General features: G+C 46.2%; 2 protein-coding genes across 3 annotated transcripts; one reads left to right on the top strand and one right to left on the bottom strand.

Annotated features, from left to right (window-relative positions):
- On the bottom strand, nt 1–10,391 carry VTI1B (vesicle transport through interaction with t-SNAREs 1B). Of its 2 annotated transcripts, XM_062619248.1 has the most exons (7): nt 10,093–10,391; nt 5,490–5,611; nt 5,192–5,250; nt 3,773–3,964; nt 2,322–2,495; nt 1,422–1,483; nt 1–364 (listed from the first exon to the last, which is right to left on the bottom strand). In XM_062619248.1, exons 2-7 carry the CDS (start codon nt 5,560–5,562, stop codon nt 268–270), a joined length of 657 nt encoding a protein of 218 aa, XP_062475232.1. In that variant the 5' UTR covers nt 5,563–5,611; nt 10,093–10,391; the 3' UTR covers nt 1–267. The 2 variants fall into 2 exon arrangements, with proteins under 2 accessions (XP_062475232.1, XP_062475231.1); XM_062619247.1 differs by lacking the exon at nt 5,490–5,611 and having other exon boundaries at nt 10,093–10,381.
- Nucleotides 10,392–11,502: 1,111 nt separating this feature from the next.
- On the top strand, nt 11,503–18,733 carry LOC134163961 (retinol dehydrogenase 12-like). The gene is made up of 7 exons (XM_062619249.1): nt 11,503–11,642; nt 12,348–12,466; nt 13,263–13,418; nt 13,711–13,815; nt 14,221–14,430; nt 14,876–15,065; nt 17,144–18,733. Exons 1-7 carry the CDS (start codon nt 11,545–11,547, stop codon nt 17,244–17,246), a joined length of 981 nt encoding a protein of 326 aa, XP_062475233.1. The 5' UTR covers nt 11,503–11,544; the 3' UTR covers nt 17,247–18,733.
- Nucleotides 18,734–18,777: the final 44 nt, after the last annotated feature.

The following is an 18,777-nucleotide window of genomic DNA, read 5'->3' on the forward strand; positions in this document are numbered from 1 at the left end:
TTGGTGGCTACTTTATTACATACCAAGATTTATTCATTTAGTTAAGTATATGCAAATTGAGACAATAAAATATTTATTACCTTCTTATTGGTCTTACCAGTAATTCAAGTCTGTCTCTGCTTTTTACTCCCATTCTCTGTCTTTCTAGTGTCAGTACAGTTTCAGTTGAACAAGTTCATGAGACAGTTCAGTCCTCAGACAGTCAAAGGGAACAGACAGCCCAGCTGGTTCCCCAATGGAGGAAGAGCTCATCTCAGTCATGAAGATTCATCTGCTGCGAAAGAACTTGTAGTAGACCAGTCCGCCTAAGATGGCCAGCTCCAGGATGATGATGATGGACAGCAGCAACTTATTAGTGGCTATTCTAGAGTTAAAAAATAAAAATACAGAAACCCAAGATAGCTGGTTTTCCCTTGGTGATGGAAGCAGATTCTAGATCATTTGATCATCGCCTTCCCTGGTTCAGCTACACCACAAAGTGTTATTTGGATAGCTCTTAACAAGCAGACAGGGACAAACTCAGTTTCTTATTCATGTTTTCCCTGGAAGTTCTACTTAAGTCTTCTACTTCAACAGCAGCAGTTCTGTTCCTCTTGCTCCCCACCCCACATAAATCAGATCATTCTGCTCTGCATTCACCTAAGCAAAGAGGAAAACATCAGTTGAACTCCTGTGCTAAAAGCTGCATTGTAGTGCTTTTACTTGGAACTGTGTAGCTGAAGTAAAACAATAAAATCTCAAAATAATGTACTTCTACTATTGAAAAGTATACAGTTGTCAGAACTTACTTTAGCAATGGGTACAAGGGAAAAGAGTGGTTTTTTTGGTGGCATTTCCAATGGGTTGGAAATATCTACTGGAAATACAGTCCAAAGAACTGATTTATGAGGATAATTAAACCATGTAGTTAAGAAACTGTAAATGCACTTAAGCAGCCAAGGCTTTAGTCATCAAAATAGTACATGGTCAGGCTCAATTTCTCATGAGCCAGTTGAGCTACTCTAGGGCATTCCTATGGGCTAAAAAGATTTGCCTGTGTCATCATTCACTCCCTTACTGCTGCAATGATTTATGGCACAGCTTTTTCTAACCTGAGTAATAAGGATCTAAAGTTACTATTAGCAATTCCCTGTAACTTGCTTATGGCCTCACCATAGTTTATCATGCGGATGGTTTAAAGACCCCATATTATCCCAAACAAGCAGCATAAATTCAATAGCGCTCTGCTACCTGCACTCCTTATGTAATCGACAGAAAGAAAACAACACAAATAAACATCTGCCCCTGGGCACACATTCTGTTTGCACACTGCCCACAACTTGCCCGCAGTTCCAGCTGACTCTGTTCTCTATTTTTTGCCTGAAAGCGGCAGGCAGCAATGCCACAGCCAAGTGCTGCTCTAAGTCAGCCACAGAACTCACCTCCTGGACATGGAACGTAGAATCTTGCGGCTCTTGCTCAAGTTCTCACTTGTATTCACCAACTAAAAATAAGCAAAAGTTACCTGTCAAACAAGTGCACAGCAACTGTAAATCTGCACCTGGAAGTAGCTGGTGCTGAAATATTGCCATTAATAATGGGACTAAAGCTTACCAGACATTCTTAAAATTCAGACAACACTGTTCTCTACACAATACAAGCTGGAAGCATTGTCTCTTTTCTCAGGGGGAAATAAAGACTTTCATGTGTACTTTCCCTTATATGCATACAAAGACAGACATGCAATTTGGGGTCACTTTCTGCCCTTTTAAGTTCATCTACAAACACCAGGAAGTTGGCTGGAAAGCTGCTTTCATTGGATTTCATTTCATTATTCTAGTTCTTGACATCAGGAGAAAACAATACTGAGGTGCTCTCCCCTGTACGTATCTGGAACCTTCTGAAATACTGTTCAATTCCTAGCAAAGAAGGAACCACGTTGTCTACGACCTAGCAGCTATGAGCTCTGAACTGTTAGTAAATAATCCATTTCAGCTTTGTAATGTTCAGAAATGAACTGTCAGGTATTTCTCAGCTATTAAGAAGCACAAAACTAAGTAAGATTACAGACAACTAAAAAAGCTGTTGTCTCACAGAGTCTAGATTCATGAGGCATGGCCCCTGGAGGTCTCTGGGTAAGATTTCACAATGGCCACCATCGTATTTTGGGCCCTTCTACAGTGATAATTTTATGAGCACAGCACAGAAAGGTGGCAGACAGATTTGGTCTGTAGAAACAACAGTTGGATTACCACTGCTACAGAGGTCTTTGAGAGTGATGACTGACACATGGTTCCCACTAGACTAACACTGGATACAAAGCCCACAGTTTCTCTGCTTACTCTGCTCCTGGTGCGTTCCAGTTGCTCCCGCTGCTCCCCAAGTTCTTCGATTATATCAGTGCCAATCTGATCTGTTTCAGCAGCAATTCGGTGTGAGCGCTCAATGCTCTGACTGGCCCGGTTCAGGCTGTCCGTTCCCTGGAGCAGCAGCACTCTCTGTGACTGTAGATTAGTCTGAAAAACAACATATGCTTAACTTGAGCACAAAGACAGAGGCAATAGGCTTCGGACATATTAAGAAGTTAGGATGTGACTCCTTAGGCCATCCGTTTGTGTTAGCTGTATGTACTTCTGATGTTAACTCAAGTAGCCCAGTTGATTTTGAAAGAGTTCTTGTTCATGTTCTAAGATTACGGTAAATTTGGTAAACCTTGAAAAATTGCCTTTGCAACTATTTACTTTTCCATCAAAGCACATCTACATGAAAATAGTATCTTTGCTTTCCAGATGTTAACTTTCCTTCCATTCATATCTAAATTCAGCCTTATTTGTGACTGACTGAGTTGGTTGCCCAGGAGATCATTAAGAGTTCACAGTCAAAAGGATTAGGAACAAACAGTAGTAACAGATGGACTGCTAAGTAACAAAGATCCTCTTCTCTAGCTAAGGTTGCTGGCACGAGCTTAAGAAATGTTTGCTGACCTCAGGGCCAAAAGGTAGCTCAAAATAAAGCATTTTCTTAAGCTTCAGAAAGTCTAAACTACCACTCTGCTCTCAGGGTTTAAGAGGAACCAAAAACCAAGGTACTGCAGAACAAGGTACCAAGGAGAGAATTTCCCTCAAGCCTTCCTTATCTAAGGCAGGCAAAAAAGATGCCCACCTACACGAACTTGCTGTACAGGTGACACCACTCTGATGATAAAAGTCAATTTAGTCTCACTAGCTCAGACATATCTAAGCATACCTGGTACACAAATAAATTGGTTTATTTCTTGCACTGTAGCAACATATCCATAGGGAAAAAAGTGCTAGAGCATGACTTCTTATATGTTCTTGGAATTATTTCCACTGAGATTGCTTAAAAGAGAAATCTACCAGAGAACCCATACAGTGCATGATTCACACACTTCGCTAGTTTTGGAGACTAAAAGTAGATCAGTTCAACTTTCTTCTGAGTTCATGGCATCACTTCTCACTATTCTAGGGGAATGATTAAATGAAGCACCTCAGTACACAGTATTATGTAACTTACTAACCACATGGCATTCAAGGAGCTCCATTTTGATTCTACTCCTATCTTTGTTTTAGAACAGAAAATCTCTCCTGTTGAGCTCCAGGTGTTCCTTCTCCTCCTCGAGATATTCGTGTTATGTGCACAGATTTATGCAGGGAGTTATACAAGCACAGAAACTAAGTAGACTGAAGCAGAAACACTCTAAATGATACCTCTAGAATTTTTTTTTTTTTTACAAGCACAGCAATGTTAAGTAAAATTTATATGTAATTCTCACACTCTGTTCATTTTCTGTGGAGAAGATTCCATATCTCATATCGCCTTGACTTCCAGAGCCCAGCCCCAAATCTGTGCTTCTCATCTCTCTCTGGAACATGGAGAGGTCTCTCCTGTAGGCCCGGATTTTGCTCATCATTTGGTTGTGGAATGGCAGAGGAGCAAACTTCAGCTCTTCCTCCATTTCCCGTAGCTTTAACAGAAGAAAATGTGTTCAGTTTTTAAAGCACCAGATCTATTCTTCACAGCAGCGATCCTCAAAACTCACCATCAGGTGAAGGGATTCACATTTTTTATGTGATTGTGCAAGGGGGATTAACCCCAAACCCATATATACCCCTCATCTAGTATCGAGTACACCAATGTCTCTGCCCAGCACTGTTCAGCCCACATGGATTTTCCGATGCACAATGCTTAAAATTTAAAAAAAAAATTCTTTGCCAGGCTCAAATGTGTGATTTCTACCTGAAAAGTCACTCTATAACTTCAGAATTTCCAGTTCTCACTTTCATATAGTTTATGCATCTATAGACTGGGTATTAGTTTCTTACTGTCTCTATGCAGTAGAGATCTATTACTGCAGAGGCAGGCATGGCACTAAATTCACACTCAGTCTCCAGCCTGGCAATGGGAGTTGGGATTTGTAAACCCTGGGATTCTGGATGTGTGAATTTTCACATCACCTTTTAGTGACAGTTAAATCACAAAGTCACAATGGTTAAAGCTGCCCACCAGTACCAGCCCTCACAGTATGAGCTCAGCATCTTGCACATCACCTACACAGACACCTGTCAACAAAACCCAATAAGTTAGAGCAATAGAGCATCATGTTCAGCTGTGACTCAAAAACACAAAAACACACTAACATGAAAACAAAAATTAAACCACAATGTCTTGCTTAAAAAGACAAGTCACATGTTGGGTTTTTTTGTGCTGTTCCATGTCTCTTGTGGCCCAGAAAGTCGATATTATAGAGATTTTAAATATTCAAGGTCCCTGATATTAACTATCAGACTATTATAGAGAGATCAAATGGGTTTATACCAACATGAAGAAAGACAGAAGGGAAAAAGAAAAAAGGCAGCAGATTCTCTACATGCCCCCCTCCAATCTCTATCAATTTTAATTCCACCTCTGTCACTCTCCAATATCCACTCTCCAATATCCACTCTGATATCCAAACCGAGCACTGAAAGAAAGGCATGAAGGAGTACTCATATCTATCAATATACAGATACAGGCAACTGCCTTGACAAACACAGACACACCTATAAGATCAATTAATCAAGCATTAAAAAAATACAACATCCGCCTGTCATAATATGATCCATAAAGAAAGTAAAATCTGGAAGTAGTGTCCTTTGTGAGGCGGCAACATTTCAGGTGGCCAGGAAGGGCAGGAGCCTCAACTGGTATTTACCGTTTCATTTGCTTCACGCTGTTTCTCATCAAACTCTCGAACCAGTTTTTTCTTCTCCTCTGTGAAGGAAAAAGTAGCACGTCAGAGAAATCACAACAGATCTCCAACTCAATCCACTGCAGACAAGGCAGCTGCCACAGACGGCTGATTACAGAGATCTCAGGTCAAAATTTACTTCAAACAGGAACACCCTGTTCTTATGACAACTTTCCAGCAGGGAGTGGGGGGAGAAAGCAGAAACCTCTCTTCCAAACACTGGCCACTATCTCTGGTACACATAAGAAGTCATTTTCCAAACCTGAAATATTTTCTTGAGCTATTACCCTCCAATCTCCACTGGCAGAATTGCAGGTTGAAAAACATGAAAACATCGTTGCAGCAAAAACCCAACTTGACAACACCCTTTTGTAAATATGTCCTCTGCAAAAAGAGAAGTGGTTCTTAAACCACTGAGCTCCCAATGGAGAACAGCGAAAGGACTTGACGGGATCAGAAACATTTTTACACAGCTCCTCTCTTATCCATGACATGCTGTAGGTTTCCTATTCAGTCCAAATTCTTAAGAAGCCCCAGAATTTGAACTGGGAACTTAAGGCAGAATTAAAAATCACCTATGCTCTCCAGAAGTGCACAGAACTGTTGCAGACTAAGCTACATTGTGACTGTTAGTGTATCACACACTAACTGGTGTCAGGAAATGTAGTTTCACATCTCAGACTGTTCCTAAAAAAAACCCCAGTCTCCTCAACTTCTCCCATGATTTGCCACCATATACATCTGTGCCAACATAATTATTTTTGTAGCTGGGTTGCAAGTGAAATCATGGACCTGAACTGCAGGTAAACAGCCTTCAGAAGTCAGTATTTCGTTTCACACAGGTAATTTCACTAACCCGATTTAAGTAGTGCCCTCTCCAAACTGCTGCCTTGAACTAATTGAAACCCGGGGCAGGAGTGAAAAAGCAGCATTTTACCTCCTCTGTGTCCCCCAGGCGGCTTAAGAACACTGCATTTACCAGCCAAAGGAACGCTAGTTGACAAAAGTCAAGTGGCAATGGCTTGAGACATTTTTGTCTATACGACAACAAGAGACCAGGCAACGTGGCTTGAAAGCATTACACTGCGTCTGGCCTAACAGAAATGCCAGAAACTATTGAGCAGTTTAATTCATATTAATATAGATTAAACTGTGACTTGAAGTACATCAAGAGAACTTTAATGCAGTAGAAGTAAAAGGCACCTAAGCCACAATAACATTACCCACATGCTCACTAACATTTAACTGATTTATTTCCATTAAATTATAAACAGCTAGAAACAACTGAAAAATACAGCTAAATGAATTAACTTGGAGGAAATGATATTTGAAACTGATCCTGTTTGAAATGCCTTCTTACAAACTTGGCAGAGAAAAAAAAAAAAAGTTTCTAGAGCAAGGATTTTTTTATCTTGTTTATATGGAGCAAAAGACCATTTTCAAATCTCTGCCCCTCAAAGATGTCCCAAGGTCCGTAGCAGATTCTGTCTCCTCTCAAGTCTGGAAGAATGCAAATCACCTTAAAAGAGCATGCAAAGCATCTTTCATTACTTCCTGAAGTTTTCAGGATTAGGTAACTTGAAAAACGAATCCTTCCCCATAAGTACAAGCAGCAAACAAAAAAAGGCAAGTGTAACACCTCCACCAGACAGATTCCTGACTTATCTTGAATTATCCTAGAAATACTTTCCAGAAATATTACCAGATGTTTGCAACAACAAATTTAAAAACCAGAACAATCGTGTTAAAGTGTCGCAGCATGTCTGAAAAGTCAGTTTGGAATTATTTGTCATGTTAAGACAAAACAAAATATAGACTCTTAGAATCATAGAACAGCTACGGTTGGAAAGGACCTTAAGATCATCAAGGTCCAATCCCCCTGCCATAGGCAGGGACACCTCACAGTAAACCATGTCACCCAAGGCTTTGTCCAACCCAGCCCTGAACACCGCCAGGGATGGAGCATTCACAGCTTCCCTGGGCAACCCATTCCAGTGCCTCACCACCCTAACAGGAAAGAATTTCCTCCTTATATCCAATCTAAACTTCCCCTGTGTAAGTTTTAACCTGTTACCCCTTGTCCTACCACTACAGTCCCGAATGAAGAGTCCCTCCCCAGCATCCCTATAGGCCCCCTTCAGATACTGAAAGGCCAGCAGCCTCCATGCAGCTCCAAGCAGCCTTCTTTTCTACAGGCTTTCTCAGCCTATCTTCATACAGGAGGTGCTCCAGCCTCCACATCATCCTTGTGGCCCTCCTCTGGACTTGATCCAACAGTTCCGTGTCCTTTTTACGTTGAAGACACCAGAACTGCACACAATACTCCAGGTGAGGTCTCACAAGAGCAGAGTAGAGGGGCAGGATAACCTCCTTCGACCTGCTGGTCACACTCCTTTTGATGCAGCCCAGGATATGGTTGGCTTTCTGGGCTGCAGGTGCACACTGACGCCAGCTTAAGTTTCTCATCGACCAACACCCCCAAGTCCTTCTCCACAGGGCTTCTCTGAATCTCTTCTCTGACCAACCTGTAGCTGTGCCTGGGATTGCTCCGACTCAGGTGTAGGACCTTGCACTTGGCATGGTTAAACCTCATGAGGTTGGCATCAGCCCACCTCACAATATGTCAAGGTCCCTCTGGATGGCATTCCTTCCCTCCAGGGTATCAACCGAACCACACAGCTTGGTGTCATTGGCAAACTTGCTGAGGGCGCATTCAATCCCACTGTCCATGTCACCAACAAAGATGTTGAACAAGACCAGTCCTAACACCGATCCCTGAGGGACACCACTCACCACTCGTTACTGGTCTCCAGCTGGACACTGAGCCATTGACCACAACTCTTTGCATGCGGCCATCCAGCCAGTTCTTTATCCACTGAGTGGTCCATCCATCAAATTGATGTCTCTCCAATTTAGAGACAAGGATGTCGTGTGGGACAATGTTGAACGCTTTGCACAAATCCAGGTAGATGACATCAACTGCTCTACCCCTATCCATCAGTTCTGTAGCCCCATCACAGAAGGCCACCAAATTGGTCAGGCAGGATTTCCCCTTAGTGAAGCCATGCTGGCTGTCACCAAGCACCTTGTTGATTTTCATGTGCCTCAGCATGCCTTCCAGGAGAATCTGCTCCAAGATTTTGCCAGGCACAGAGGTGAGACTGACTGGTCTGTAATTCCCCGGGTCATCCATTTTCCCCTTCTTGAAAATGGGGGTTATATTTCCCTTTTTCCAGTCGTCGGGAACTTCACCCGACTGCCATGATTAAATACCTACAAGCATTAAAATATTAAAGCATTAAAATATCTGCAAGCATTGCAAAAATTGCTGCCTTTAACTGCCCCATTTAAGTCCATTTCTCAGAATTCATTGCTCAGGACTTCCCAGCTCCATGGAGACGTGACAAAACTTTCCTTCACTAAGAAACTGACCACTCTTCACTCTGCAAGGAAACAAGCATTACCTAGAAGAAAGGGTATTTTTTCTTTTATGCTTTTTATTCCTGTTGACTGCCTGTGAAAGGTTTCAAAGTTGTCATTTGCAGGTTTGAACATCTTTCTTGTCCAAGCTTTCCGGATATGCTGATGAAGTGGTCCGTGATCCGGAATGTAACTCATTATTAACTGGAAAGCCAGGTAAGAAATGGAGCATTAAACTTTTTGAAGCCTGTGTAATTTGCCACAGGCCAGCATATGCTGAACAAGCCATTTCTATGATTTTACACCTAAACACATAAAATTGATCAGTTATGGAAGAATGACAAGACAAGGTTCAGAAGGTGGCTGAGATCCCCTATTCATTCTTGTGGTACAAGCCCCAAGCTTAACTACAGTGGCTCATGATAAGAGTGTATCATTTTTCTCATATGAAGGAAGTAGATCTGGTGACATTGGTAAAATTCTCCTTGTCAGATGTCTCCCCTTTCTGTTTCTCAGAATACTGTCAATATCAAGAAGTTAATTGGAAGCACAATGTCAAGTCCTACACATAAGTATTCTGTCCCTGTTTTACCTACTACATGGTACAAAGAATAATTGTAAAATCAGGGTTTGCTTCCAATATAACTTTGTGTAGCTTGACAGATAGTGTTTTCTAATCTGTGAGTAGGCAGAGCACAAACCAGACTTTTAAAATGGCAATTTAAAATACAAATCTTATCCAGTGAGTCTACAACTGATTGTGCCAATAAAAACTGCTTTTAATTCTGCTGGTGAGGTCTTAAAGAAGAGTCCAACAGTGACCAACCAATGCACTGCAATTTAGGCATCTCACCTAGAAACAGCATGAAGTGACAGCCAAATAACGACTCCTCCTCAGAGCTGAGGCTGAAACTAAACATCCAGCACTGAAATTTGTCAAATAATAGGAGCAGCTCCAGAGAAATAAAGCAGCACACCTGCCTCTCTACTTTCCTACTTAGGGCTTTGCATGACCATGCCTAATACTCAAGAGCAAAGCTACCAGAATTTAACATCAACTGAAAAATAACACACAAGGAACCCAGCCTCAGCAAAGCTAACTGCCCCTGCCAAAGAGGTGTCCAAAGACACACTGAATTCCTGCAACTGCTTTGGCAAACTCTCCCCCGCTCCCACATTTCTTACAGAGACTTTGCCCTCTGGGCTGTAAACCCAAGACTATCCATGTGGAAACATCCCAAACGCCCCTGCACCGGCCTTGCCAACAGCCCCAGCTACCCGTGGGGCAGCCAGCGGGGAAGTGCCAGCCAGGGAGCAAAGAGGGGAGGCACTTCCAGACCCTGCCGCGGCAGACCCCAGCAACAGGGAGGGAGACAGCGGCCGGTCCGGTCCCCGCGCCACCGCACCCGGTAGAGCCCAGCCCGCCGCATATCCCCCTGCCTCACCGGCCGCGCTGCCCCGCAGCCGCTCGGGGACGCCCCGCAGGTCTCCATGCAACCCCCTGAAGATCTCGTGCAGCCGCTCCAGGTGCTCCGAGGAGCCGGGGCCGCGGCCCGCCATAGCAGACAGCCACCTCCCGCCCTGCTACGGCTGCTACCACCCCCTACCCCTTCACAACCCCGCTCCCTCGCGAGGCACTTCCGCCATCGGCGGCAGCTGGGGCCTCCCCATGGCCGCCCCGAACACCGCCCGACCGCAAAACCGCCTGGCGACGCCGTCGGAAGGTTCACAACCCGCCGCGGCCTCCTCCCTGCGGGAGCCGGGAACTGCAGCACGGCTGAGGGAGACAATATTCGCCGGCGCCCGAGAGCGGCAGGCGCCGTCCTAGCCTACCGCGAGGAAGGGGCCTCGAGGCGCGCACTGCCTGCTGGGAGATGTAGTCTCCCCTGCGAGGCGGCGGAGCGCAGGGAGCAGCGCGGCTCACTACCCCTGGCCTCCTGCTTCTAGTGTTCTCTGGGGACGATGAGAGCGAGCGCGGCTGGACCTACCGCCGCGTGTCCCCGGCCCTCAATGCGTACTAACGTGTGCATCGTTTCATGCGTTTTGTTAGGGTTAGTGTCACAAACCCCGACGAGAGGCTGTGCAAACCTATGTGGAATGTCCCCCCGGACCGCCGCCCCCGCCCTTTCTCTTCAGAGACTTCTCCGCCTATGAACTGGGCAGCGCAATTAGAGCGGCACTCCTGGGTTGTCCCGAGGGTCCTGCGCTGCCCGGGGATAAAAAAGCAGCAGGCTCCTCGGCAGAATCATAGGATAGTTAGGGTTGGAAAGGACCTTAAGATCATCTAGTTCCAACCCCCCTGCCATAGGCAGGGACACCTCACACTAAACCATGTCACCCAAGGCTCTGTCCAACCTGGCCTTGAACACCACCAGGGATGGAGCATTCACAACCTCCCTGGGCAACCCATTCCAGTGCCTCACCACCCTAACAGGAAAGAATTTCCTCCTTATATCTAATCTAAACTTCCCCTGTTTAAGTTGTAACCCGTTACCCCTTGTCCTATCACTACAGTCCCTAATGAAGAGTCCCTCCCCAGCATCCCTGTAGGCCCCCTTCAGACACTGGCAGGCTGCTATGAGGTCTCCACGCAGCCTTCTCTTCTCCAGGCTGAACAGCTCCAACTTTCTCAGCCTGTGCTGTAGAACCGGCCGCCCTCCTTCTCCCGGCGGGGGCACACCCGCGGCAGGCAGCGGGAGCCGCGGGGTGTCCGGTGCGAGAAGACCCTGGAGCAGCTGCCCCGCTGGTCAAAGAACAGGCCACGCCGGGGCCACAAGGGGCCGCTGCGGAGATGCTCTGAGGGGCTGCCGGCTGCTGGCGGGGCGGGCCCAAGCGACAGGGGCGTGGCCCAGGGGACTGGGGCGGGCCCGGGGTTGCCGCCAGCGCCAGCAGTGAGCATGGAGCGGGTGGTGGGGATGGCCCCATGCTGGGGAGCGGCGCTGGGGGCTGTCGTCTCCGTCCCCGTCCTCTTCCTCGTGGCAGCGCCCTACATCAGGTTTGTTTTACAGAGCGCGGCCCTAGCCCTTCACGCTTGCGCTGGTAGCCACGGGCACCCCGCCGCACCGCACGGCGATCAGGTCTACCTGCGTGCTTGTGTGACGAGTACTAACGGATCCCGTTTCTGTAGCCCGCGCTGCGGCAGGCTCTATTCACGCGTCCGCAGCTCCAGCTCCTCAGTAGCACTAACGCGCTCGAGGCAGGAGCTGGGGCTCGGCTCAGCCCTGCCACCGCCGGCAGCGCCTGCTTCGGTGGTTTCCCGGGCCTCCGAGCCGCCCGGAACTCACTCTGGGGCCTGCCTCGGCCCGCGGACCCGGACGGGTGCGAGGAAATCGGACGGGGTGCCGGGGACCCCGGGGGTGGAGCCCGCCGCCTGCTCACCTCTGCGCGGCAGAGCCCATTGGGCCCAGGCTCCGGAGTCGGTGGCGGCAGCCAATGGGAGCCGTGGCCCCACTTGTCGCCAGGGCGGGGCGGCGGGGCCGGGCCGAGTCACGGTCCTGTTTGTAGAGCGGGGAGGGGGTCTGGGGGCTAGATCCTGGTAGCCCGGGCACGGCACGATCGTGATCGGCCACTTCACGTAACGACGACTGTGGCTTCCCGGTTAATCCTACCGTTGGGGTGAAACGTGGGGCTCTGGGTGCTCATCACTGACCCACATCCCCTGGTCCCCTCGTCGAGGGGGGGCTGCTGCCCTTTATTGCAGGAGGTATGTCGCCGGAGGACAGTGTAAGTCAACAGCTAAGCTGGACGGGAAGGTGGTGGTAATCACAGGAGCCAACACAGGCATCGGGAAGGAGACTGCCAGAGACCTCGCACGAAGAGGCAAGTCCCCAGTTACCAAGTGGGCATCCACGTGCAGCTGATGGCCGTGCACCTGGGTGTTACTAGTGCCTCTTTGAGATCTAAGGGAGGAGTTTTGTGCTAACATTGGAATCCAAAGTTACTTCAGACAAGCCTGAGTGTTGCTCCTCCAGAGGTTGTGACCACCAAGGTGCAAGTCCCCAGTTCCCTGGCTGTTTTCATTACTTGAACTCCAAAAGTATTCCTTGTGACATGAAAATGCTCTGCACTGCAGATGTTTTGAGAGGACTGGGGAAGATGCCAGCATCACTGTATTCTGTTTGCATGAGGCTGGGAAATGCCCTAGGTCCACTGCTGTGTGCTTTAGTTATTCATGTTTCAAGCTATTTTGGTATACATGCTTTCTGGGTGACTGGTAAGGAGATTAAACTTCCTGTTCATAATCTGTTTAGAAGTTACTCTGGCTGGAATCCAAGTATCTTCTTATGCTCTTGGCTTGGCATTCCTGTTATAGGGGCAGATACAACCGTACCATACCAGTGTGGTGGTACCTGCTCCTGATGTTGGAGTGCCTGGGCAGAGGCACTCCAGATGTGCCATTTTCCTGTTCTGAAAACAGTTTGGAGCTGGGTGGAAGCTAATAGTATAGCAGAAAAGGCTTTGTCTCTCACTGCTGCTCCCTTGACTGATGCCAATGCCCTAAATAGACAACACATTGTTTGTAAGCACTGCGCGTAGCCAGCTTATCTTAGCCTCCATCATCCAGTGTGCTCCAGTGATCTCAGCTTCTGTTCCTGTTTTTTTACCCCCCTTGCAGGAGCAAGGGTGATTGTCGCTTGCAGAGACATTAGGAAGGCAGAAGCTGCAGCCAGTGAAATCCGAGCTGAGACAGGGAACCAGGAAGTCATTGTGAAAAAACTGGACTTGGCTGATACAAAATCCATCCGGGAGTTTGCTGAGAAATTTCTAGCAGGTACAGTCTCTAGATCCTTCTTTTCAGTGAGACTATTTTACCAAGGACTGCTGTCTGCTCTTCTAGCAGATGCCAAGTCCCTGACCTGCATATCTCTGTACTGCATTGGGTACCGCAGTTCACAGCAGGGGCTTGACAGACTATGCGCTAGTTTGTGGTGGGAGCCTTATCATTTTATTGTGGTGCTGTAGCTGCAACTCAAGACAGGTGTGAGGTTTTTTGGCTGACTTGTGTCATCCTCTTGTCTGTCTCTGGTCTCTGTTTCCCTGTTTAAGAATGTCATTTCTTGCAGAGGAGAAGGAACTCCATATTCTCATTAACAATGCTGGGGTAATGTTATGCCCTTACTCCAAGACTGCTGATGGCTTTGAGATGCACCTGGGAGTGAATCATCTTGGTAAGGCCAGTGGAGTCTTGTTTGCATTCAAGGTCTGTGGCAGAATAGCAGAGGAAATTCTGCTTTTACATTTTCTCTTCCTCAACCTTGCTTCTTGGGGAAAGATGGAAGGCCAGAGTCAGAGTTCTGGAGATGCAATGCAATGTATTTGCATGCACCCAGCTTAAGTGTCTGTATGTTACCTGGGACATTTGAAACGTATGACTGCACTAGCTTTTTGAAGCTGAGGAGCAGAACTTATTGGCCCCAAAAAAGTTTAGCTGTTGATTCAGGGGGGTTGTCTTTCCCCTGGACTTGAAATGAGGGCAGCAATAAGATACAACATGTAAATAATATGTCATGAGTACTTCAAAATTCCAGCAGGAGAAACGTTTAGAGAAGGATGACATTTTCTCTCACCCCTAGGTCATTTTCTCTTGACCTTCCTACTGCTGGAGCGTCTGAAGCAGTCTGCCCCAGCCCGCATAGTGAACGTGTCCTCACTCGCTCATCATGGTGGCCGAATCCGCTTCCATGATCTCCATGGTGAGAAGTGCTACAACCGCGGCCTCGCCTACTGTCACAGCAAACTGGCCAATGTGCTCTTCACCCGGGAGCTGGCGAGGCGGCTGCAAGGCAAGTCCCAGAGGAGAGCAGAGTGTACCTTTGTTCCTTGATAAACGAGTAGTTTAAGCCCAGGACAATAAGTCTTGGAAAAGCCCCGCTCTATTCATGTGTTAATCCCATGATGGGTGTTCCAAGTTTATATGCCTCAATGCTCACTGTGTCACTGTTTCTTCATGGGTTTCCTAGAGGAGTTCTTGGCTTGGCTACAACTCAGGCCGTTACCTCCTTTGGAGCCTGTACAAAACTACCGCTGGTTTCGTTAAGGGGTCAAATGCATCCATCACATCTACTGAGTAGTAACTACAGAGCACTTCACTTACTATCCCTGTATCCATGCCTGGACTCCTCCTTTAGGTTGTCTGCAGGTGGAATTGAGGAATATATTACCTTTTTATATATTTTAAGGTAATTTGATTCATGCAGATTTGTTCTGGACTACTTTCTTTTGCCACAGGCACTAAAGTCACAGCAAACGCGCTCCATCCTGGTTCTGTCCATTCTGAGCTGGTCCGGCATTCATTTGTAATGACATGGCTGTGGAATATATTCTCATTCTTCTTGAAGACACCTTGGGAAGGAGCTCAGACCAGTATCTACTGTGCAGTAGCAGAGGAGCTAGACTCTGTGACAGGACAGTATTTCAGGTGGGTGCAAGTTGATGGAGTGATAGTGTGGAAGGCAACTTTATTTGCTGAGGAAAATGAGACTTCATTAAGGAGAGACTGGGTAAGAGGCTGGCTGATGAGATTGAGGGTGACAAATACTAGAACATTACCCCTTCCTGGTCTGTTGCAGTGGATATCATGTTGGAAGGAATCCCTGACTATATGCAGCTCTACACAACAGCAAGTCCTTTAGTGCTGGGAATATCACTGTACTGAAACGGTAGGAATGGCTGTCATGTGCTCAGGGCTTTAATCCTGATCTGCCTGAGATTTGGGCAAATCACTTTCAGCAGAGCTGTCTAGTTAATGAAGGCACTTGAGTCAATCCTGGGAAAACTGCTTTGGTTCTGTCTGCAGTTGTACCCCACAGAAGGAGCAGAAGGGGCCTGTGCTCCCAGGGCACTGGACAGGCTGGTGGAGCTGCAGAGCTAGGAGGTGAGATTTTCAGGACTGGCATGTAACAAAACAACTTGATTCTCCAGTGTGACAGACCCATCAGCTGGGAGGAACTCCTGCTGGGACACATGCTGTGTCCTGCAAACTTTCTTATGTAGCTCCTACTACAAACCCTGACTTCCTTGACTTGCTCCAGGACCCTGTGTTTTCCCCTCACCAAAACTACTGCCCAAAGCAGTTCCAAGCCATCATCACCCTAGATTTGAAGATTGCCATTTGAACAGATGTATGTCAGCTTCCCACTGGGTGTACAGCAGTGTAGCAATACTGGTTTTGGGGAAATGAATGTGAAAATTTATCTTTTTTTCCCCACATGGATACTGTTGGAGCCTTTGTGTCTGCAGAGCTTTCCTCTTGTGATATGTGACCAGATTAGTCTTTGTAATGGCTTTGTCTGATCTTCACTTGGGAGTTTGTACCATCTTAATCAGACTTGAATATATAAATAGATGTCTTAATCTTTCATGGGTGATCGTCTGTCCCAGGATATAAATGGATCATTTATGTGCTGGAATACAGAAAGCTTTAGTGGATTTTAAACTCATAAAAGAAAGGAGTTCTGGGCTTGGTGGGAAATGGATACCTTCAACAGTAATTCACAATTCACATTGGACTACCCTAAAATCCTCTTCACTTTCCAGGCAATAGAATATAAAGCACAAGTATGGAAAAGAATTTGCATGCCACAGTGTCCTGGGTTTAGCAGTACACACAGCATGACATACAGCAAGACAGGTGGAGTCCACCAGAGTACTTTCAGGAACATCAAAGACTGTGCACTTGGAGCCCTAAAAGCACTAGGCTGGATAGAGAGTTTAGAAGACGAAATTTCCTCTGTTCTCTTATACTCCCATGTTATTGCAGCACCTAGCATTACAGAGGAGAACACATGATCACTGTTCCATACAGAATGCTGTCTGACTGCAGGAGCTGAAAGGAAAGGAGCCCCAGTTCAGAGGATAATGGAAAAGGGGATAACCACACATGGTTATTGCAGTATTGCTGTTCTGGGGCAGCCTTACATTTCATACCACAGCAATATAGCAGGAAAAATAGTTTAGAATGAGTGTTGTTTGAGTGGGGTGGGTTGTTTTTAGTTTAGAATAGGCCGTAAACTAAAAAATAGTTTAGAATAGTTTAGTTTAGAATAGGCTGTAAACTAAAAAAATAGTTTAGAATGAGGCTATTTGAGTGGGGTGGGTTATTTATTTTTTTTTGTAGTGTCTGCTAGAAGAGGTGCTCCTGAGAAGGCTGGTTAGCATTTATAGCCCTTCTTGGTGTTAATGAGAATGTACACCGAAGAGTATATAGTAGAGCATATACAGGTTTCTTTAAGAGTTGAGACAACAGACAATGTACTTGCCTACCAATTCTTGGTGCCATTAGGAGAGACTTCCCTAGCCAATTGGAAAGAAAGCTTTCTCAAAATGGGTTAACACCAACCCTTGCTCATTTGCTGGACAGCCTCCCACACTTCCTTCAGTTGGTTTTGAAATTAAGCTGGTAGAAAGCAACTGCCTTATCTTAACACAGACATTTCAGTGTGCTAACATGAATGGAGACCTTTAGCTTAATAAAAATAAAACATGTACCTCTTGCAGTGACTGCCAGCCAGCATACGTATCTCCATGGGGTCGGGATGATGAAACAGCAAAGAAGCTCTGGAATGTGAGCTGCCAGCTTCTCGGCATCCACTGGGACTGAGCAGCGCAGACCTCAAGTGTGCACACGGCTGAGGCTGAGTCCAGCCATACGTCTCCTGGGAAGAGCACTGCTGAGAGACCTCAAGACTAGAGCTCCAATACTTCTGCTGCCCTAATGATGGTTATATGGACACAATCTAATGTGAATTTCTGGAGTATTACACTTCAGGATTGAGATTTATAAGCAACCAGTCCCCTTCCTAGCTGGAGAATTAGAGCACTGACACAGGGAGCAACCTTTGCTTGGTATTTCACACACCAGGCAGAGGCTATTGTCCTCTGGCTTTAGAACAGAAATGGAGGTTTGCAGTCTTAGGTTTAGATTATCAGGTAGTCTAAAGAATTACCTTTATCCCCCCTCCCAATACTAGTAAATTTGTAGGACTCCCAACTTATTATCTATGAGGTTATTTTCACTTCCTACTATTTGACCTGTCAGAGTGAAAGTACTTTAGGCATTAGATTTTCTGGCAATTCCATGCAATACAGATGATCTCAAGCATACAGAAATAGGTGCTGGCCTTTTTGCGCCAAGCATTATGTGAAGTTTGTAAGTGGGCTCAACTTTTTTTCTCAATATTCTCTGCTGGACCCTAGCCACCTAAGTATCTTGACCCCAACTGCACACTGATGGCAGTAAGATAACAGAGGGTTGGCGTATCTTTTGAGAACCCAGGTCTCAGTGCAGGTGACTGGGAGGTTAAAAGCTGCAGGAGTGCTGCAATTGTGCATAGGCAAGTTATCATACTAAAAAAGATTAACACCTCTCCTGTGAAGCACTCCTGTGAGATATGAGCAAAGATGGTGTAAAAGTTGTCACAGTAAACCTCCCCAGCTGCACTTTAGATGACTTTAGAACCTATAAAGGAGAGCAGAATGAGTAACATCTCACCTGTGTTAAAAATACTGAAACTACTTCAGCTGAGACTTTAGCTTGACATGCCAGCAAACTATCTACAGCTGAATAGTTGAAGCAGAGGTCAAGACTGTCTTGACAGAGGTCAAGTTAGCTACAGGTCAGGAAAGTAAGCCTTGCACAGAAATACTTACATTTCTCTACCCAGCCATTACAGACTGTGGCTGGCCAAGGCTGCCAGGCAGGCCCTGCAGTACTGTGCAGCCTGCACTTCCAAAAGGCAGCTGTCAATCCATGCAGTAGTGGGACTACTCCCTTGATGCTCCCTAGTGCTACTTCGATGCTAGACTATGATCTATCATCAGATTGTTTCTGAAAGAGTTAAGCAGTTAGAAAACAAGTGCCACAGCTCGTAGGAGTATCTTCTACTTCTGGAAAAAAAAAACAACCAACCCAGCTTGGAAGTGTTTGGACTTGCACATGAGCATGTCACTGTGACCAACTGCCAATTATGGGGAACAAATGCTAATTTTATGATTAATTCTTTCTGCCTGGATGCCATCTATGCACAACAGTCCTGTGCTACCTCTGAGCAATACTAAATAAAGCCATTTTCCTTTTACAATAGAAAACTCTGTCTTCCTTCAGAAATTTACATGGTGTTGCTGTTACCTGC

Source organism: Pezoporus occidentalis, unplaced genomic scaffold (assembly GCF_034315485.1).
Source record: "Pezoporus occidentalis ecotype Australia unplaced genomic scaffold, CSIRO_AGI_Poc_V1 ctg21, whole genome shotgun sequence".
NCBI lineage: Eukaryota > Metazoa > Chordata > Aves > Psittaciformes > Psittacidae > Pezoporus > Pezoporus occidentalis.

Coding starts and splice junctions, on each gene's coding strand:
- VTI1B (XM_062619247.1), bottom strand. CDS start 10,207: ATGGCGGGCCGCGGCCCCGGCTCCTCGGAGCACCTGGAGCGGCTGCAC. Junction 5,251..10,092: donor GCTGCGGGGCAGCGCGGCCG/GTGAGGCAGGGG, acceptor TTTCCTTCACAG/AGGAGAAGAAAAAACTGGTT. Junction 2,496..3,772: donor CCACAGAAAATGAACAGAGT/GTGAGAATTACA, acceptor GTTGTTTTTCAG/ACTAATCTACAGTCACAGAG.
- LOC134163961 (XM_062619249.1), top strand. CDS start 11,545: ATGGAGCGGGTGGTGGGGATGGCCCCATGCTGGGGAGCGGCGCTGGGG. Junction 13,816..14,220: donor CCTGGGAGTGAATCATCTTG/GTAAGGCCAGTG, acceptor TCTCACCCCTAG/GTCATTTTCTCTTGACCTTC. Junction 15,066..17,143: donor GTGACAGGACAGTATTTCAG/GTGGGTGCAAGT, acceptor TACCTCTTGCAG/TGACTGCCAGCCAGCATACG.